At 35.6% G+C, this 4,729-nt stretch overlaps 1 protein-coding gene across 2 annotated transcripts; it reads left to right on the top strand.

The window, feature by feature from the left end:
- The first annotated feature begins 944 nt into the window (after window positions 1-944).
- LOC112529784 (serine/threonine protein phosphatase 2A 57 kDa regulatory subunit B' kappa isoform) lies at window positions 945-4,421 on the top strand. 2 transcript variants are annotated; one of them, XM_025141190.1, is made up of 3 exons: window positions 945-1,573; window positions 1,651-2,697; window positions 3,917-4,421. In XM_025141190.1, the coding sequence occupies exons 2-3, from the start codon at window positions 1,786-1,788 to the stop codon at window positions 4,262-4,264; spliced, it is 1,260 nt and encodes a 419-aa protein (XP_024996958.1). In that variant the 5' UTR covers window positions 945-1,573; window positions 1,651-1,785; the 3' UTR covers window positions 4,265-4,421. The 2 variants fall into 2 exon arrangements, with proteins under 2 accessions (XP_024996958.1, XP_024996956.1); XM_025141188.1 differs by having other exon boundaries at window positions 945-2,697.
- The last annotated feature ends 308 nt before the right edge of the window (window positions 4,422-4,729 follow it).

Raw genomic sequence — 4,729 nt, 5'->3', positions numbered from 1 at the left:
AAAAAACATAAAGGATATAATAGGAAAATATTTAAAAAATTAAAGAGTTAAAACTAAAAATATTAAGGGTTAAAATTAAAAAATAAAATAAATAAATTTTAATATATTTTATTGTGGGGGTGTAGAAAAACTAGGGGAAAAGAAATAAGAGGGGTGGAGATAGAAAAGCCCAAGAAAAAAACCTTTGGCCCAAATTCTAATTCTTACCCATTAAATCATATCTTATGATAATGTTTTATTCTACTGATCTACTCCATCAAATCATTATCAGAACGCCTATGTATAATCACGTAATTAAAAATTAACAAGTATATTTTGAGTTTTCATAGCTATCAAATCTATAGACAAATATAAAAAAATCGTAAAAGAAAAACTTACTTGAATTAGCAGTGGGTGACGGTCGTGATAGCATTAAGCACAGCTAAAAGGCTGGTGGCCAGTAACAATCAGAACGATGACATACAAACTTACACGTTGATAACATGTTATAGAATAACTGACAGAAAACAATAATAAAATGGAGAAAATGAATATGTAATTTTCATTAATAAAAAAACTTTTTAAATAAGGATGCCATACAAGCTTACATGCTGATAACATGTTATACAATAACTGACATAAAACAACAATAAAATAGAAAGAATAAATCTGTAATTCTCATTAACCGAAAACCTTTTAATAAAGATGAGATACAATAGATAACTACTATAAATATTAATTATAATTTATCTCTAACATATTTATTTATATCTTAATCATTATATCTTTTAGATAATCACAAACTTGTCATACGATAAAATATAATTATGTTAACATCCTTGAATTTATTTAAAAAATTATTCTCATATTTATCCATCTCGGGTTTCTCTAAAAGCTCCCTCTCTCTCTCTCTGCTTTTCTTCTGTCTTTATAGAATCTTGAGCCCTTTGAATTAATTTTTCAATTCCCCCCAATTCTTCGCTTCCCTGAATCTGTTTGTATCTGTAAAGAAACAAAGAGTTGTGTTCTTCATCAAAGACTCGTTATGCCAAAAAAGGATCGTAATGACCGTCTAAAAAGTAAAAACTGAAGCTTTTTGGCTTCATGTGCCTTGAAATTTTTGTATTTTTTATCAAAAAGATCTACAAGATTTTACTCGCTCTTTCTTTTCTCTATCTGACTTTACCATTTTGGTGAGAGAAGGGGAAAAAATATCGTTTTTTGATCGACCCAGACATGGGTTTTCTGCAAGATCTGATTTACTTTGATTGTTAGATTCATGGAGTGGATCTTGTGGCTTTTCTGGTCCAGATCTTACATTTGAAACCACTTCTTGGATTTCTAGGCTTTTTTTGAAGTTCTTTTTTTATTATTTCGTTTTCCAGAATTCCCAATTAAAATCTCCATTGTTGCTATGTTCATGTCCTAGGGTTTCTTGGTTTCTGGGTCTTTTTTCGGTGGAATTTTCTAGAGTTTCTGAAGATGGGTTCTTTTTCCCAAAATGCAATAACTTTGATCTGAGTGATATCGTGTGTTTTCAATTGACTCAAGAACTTGAAAACTGTTAATTTTACAATGTTGAAGCAACTTCTAGGTAAGCTTCCCCGAAAATCAGTCAAGTCTGATTCTTTAGAAGATCCTTCAAATGATTTCAGTAATGGCGGTATTCAGAGAACAACAAGCTTAAATGGGGCATCACCAAGACCAAATACAGTGAAAAGAACATCATCAGCAGTTTTCCCATCAAGTGTTATAGCTGGGATTGAGCCTCTTTTACCCTTCAAAGATGCTCCAGCTTCAGAAAAGATGTCACTTTTCATCAGTAAGTTAAGTCTTTGCTGTATTGTTTTCGATTTCAATGATCCTACTAAGAACACAACTGAAAAAGATCTCAAACGGTTAACGTTACTTGAGCTTCTTGATTTTGTTGCATCTGGGCCTCCAAGATTCTCTGAGCCTGCCATTTTAGCATTATGTAAGATGTGTGCTGTTAATCTGTTTAGAGTATTTCCTCATAATTCCCGATCTTCACGATCTAACAGTGGAGGAGAGAATGATGACGATGAACCCTCGTTCGATCCCGCTTGGCCTCATTTACAAATTGTGTATGATATATTGCTCAAATTCATAACCTCATCTTCGGTCGAAGCCAAAGTGGCAAAAAAGTACATAAACCGTTCGTTCATATTGAGAGTGCTTGACCTCTATGAATCCGAGGATCCTAGGGAAAGAGAGTCTTTAAAGGCCATAATGCATAGAATTTATGGCAAGTTCATGGTTTATCGGCCTTTCATTCGAAAGAGCATCAGCAACATATTTTACCGGTTTGTTTTTGAGACCGAGCGCCATAATGGGATAACTGAGTTGTTAGAGATTTTTGCCAGCGTGATCATGGGGTTTGCGTTGCCTTTAAAAGAGGAGCACAAGATTTTTCTTTGGAGGGCTTTGATTCCTCTTCATAAGCCAAAATGTTTAGGGGTTTACTTTCAGCAGTTGTCTTATTGTATTACGCAGTTCATAGAAAAGGATCCAAAGTTAGCTAGCACAGTAATTAGAGGGTTGTTGAAGTATTGGCCGATTACGAATAGCCAGAAGGAAGTGATGTTCTTGGGAGAGGTTGAAGAAATTCTTGAAGCAATTAACATGGCCGAGTTCCAAAGAGTTATGGTTCCGTTGTTTTGGCGTATTGGATGTTGCATTAATAGTTCCCATTTTCAGGTATGTTCTTGTCTACCTAACACAATTAATGATTTTGATTATTGCACCCCATTGAATTGTTATATTACCTATTCTATTGCTTGCTTGCTTGCACGCACCATTAATAGTTATTCTACATGTTATAGTTTCCTGATTACATGTTATATTACCTGCTTGCATGCACCTTTGCTTCACGCAAAAGCAAGGTATCTTCACGGAAACAGCCTCTTGATCCTAGTAGTTGAGGTAACATATGTGTACATCCGACCCCAGACCCTACTTTCGAATGTGATATACTGGGTTTGTTTAGTTTGGTTATAGTCATTTGTCAAAGTCTCATGTTCCTTTGAGATCATTCAGTTTTCAAGTTAAGTAGAGATGGAAGTGGAGAATCCTGTAGATTGAAATCGACACATGACTGATTTTACATTGATAGCCATGGGCAAATGGATAGTTTAGGCTTGGAACTCGGCCAAAATTGAAATGGATGCATATAATAGGGTACATTACATCATGATATGGCAAAAAAAAATGCTACAACTTATAAGAATGACCAGTTTGGACGAAATGTTCAGATATGATGGTTATTTTTGCATCTGTATTTCTACAAGTTCTCCAAAATGGTTCATTCTTGCATAATGTGGTGATATTTTTTTGACATTTTTGCAAGTATGATGGTTAGTTTGTAATGAACACTATAGATTTGGTAACGATGCGTAGGATGCAATGGAATCGAAACAATACTAGATATTTGGGTACTGAAGCATTTCTCAGCAAATTGGCAGAATGAAACTCATTCCATTTCCGTTCTTCAACTTTCGTGTTCCCATTTCAGTTTCTTGAAACAAACCGAGCATCCCACAACTCATTTTGAGGCATTGTACTTTATTTCATATCGCACACTAATTAGCATTCTTATACAAATTTCCATCATGTATTTACTTGCAATACGTGGTGTTCTTTGCATTCTTGCAATGAATAATTTTGCTGTGAAAAGCCAAGTATGATGGTTAAACGAATACCCCTCCCTCTGTCCAAAATTAATGTCCGTGATGAAAAGGGCTTACAATTTTAGGAATGTGTAATCATTATGTTCATCTAAAATGACAATTTACCTTTAACGGTAAGGGTAGGATTAGAAATTAGACACTAAATTTTAACAAATCGAACACTTTGGGACTAAAATAGAAATGTGGATGCTTATAAAAGATGCCAACCTGACAATTCATTTTGCTTTCAGGTGGCCGAAAGGGCGTTGCTTTTATGGAACAACGATCAAATCTTCAATCTAATCGCACACAATCGACAAGTGATCTTGCCCATCATTTTCCCATCGCTTGAAATGAATGTGCAGTGTCATTGGAACCAATCCGTTCTTAACTTAACACTCAACGTGAGAAATGTGTTCATAGAGATGGATAACATGTTGTTTCTGGACTGCCATGCTCGTTTCTTGGAGGAACAAGAAAAACAGACTTTGGCCATGGAAAAGAGGAAGGAGGCGTGGGATCGGCTTGAGAACGCTGCCAGTCTGCAACCGATGTCAGGGAATACGACTGCTGTTCTGGTAACGTCGTGCCACGACTAACATAACCGTCGTTTGAAAATATGTGCGGTTTTTGTAAGTTTTTTCGTTTTTCTTTTTCGGGGATCAAAATCAGGTAGCAGGCTGTTGTTTTAACTGTTTTTTTGATTCATTCTTGTAATCTCAGTTCCATTATGGAAATTAGTTGACACCCTTTCCTCAATCTTTATTTGAGGATGACTTTGTTTATGCATATTTGATGACAGGTAGAGATGGGCAAAGGGGACTGAATTTCGTAATGGTCTCGATTAACCGGATTCAGGCCTGGACCATAACCGTCACAACCTTAACTGATCGGGTCAATTATGTAACCGTCTGACCCAATCAGTTAAGCCATTGGAAACCTAAACCGGTCCACAACCGAGCCTCCATAACTGAACAACTATTATTTGAAATATTCCTGCCACGTGTCATGCTCTCATTGTCCCTCCTTTGTGACCGTTTTTGCCATCGATTGGAGTATATCTT

The sequence above is a fragment of the Cynara cardunculus genome (assembly GCF_001531365.2).
Source record: "Cynara cardunculus var. scolymus isolate 2C chromosome LG 16, CcrdV1, whole genome shotgun sequence".
NCBI lineage: Eukaryota > Viridiplantae > Streptophyta > Magnoliopsida > Asterales > Asteraceae > Cynara > Cynara cardunculus.
Note: the sequence above shows the minus strand (reverse complement) of the source record. Positions and strands in the feature narration are given on the sequence as shown.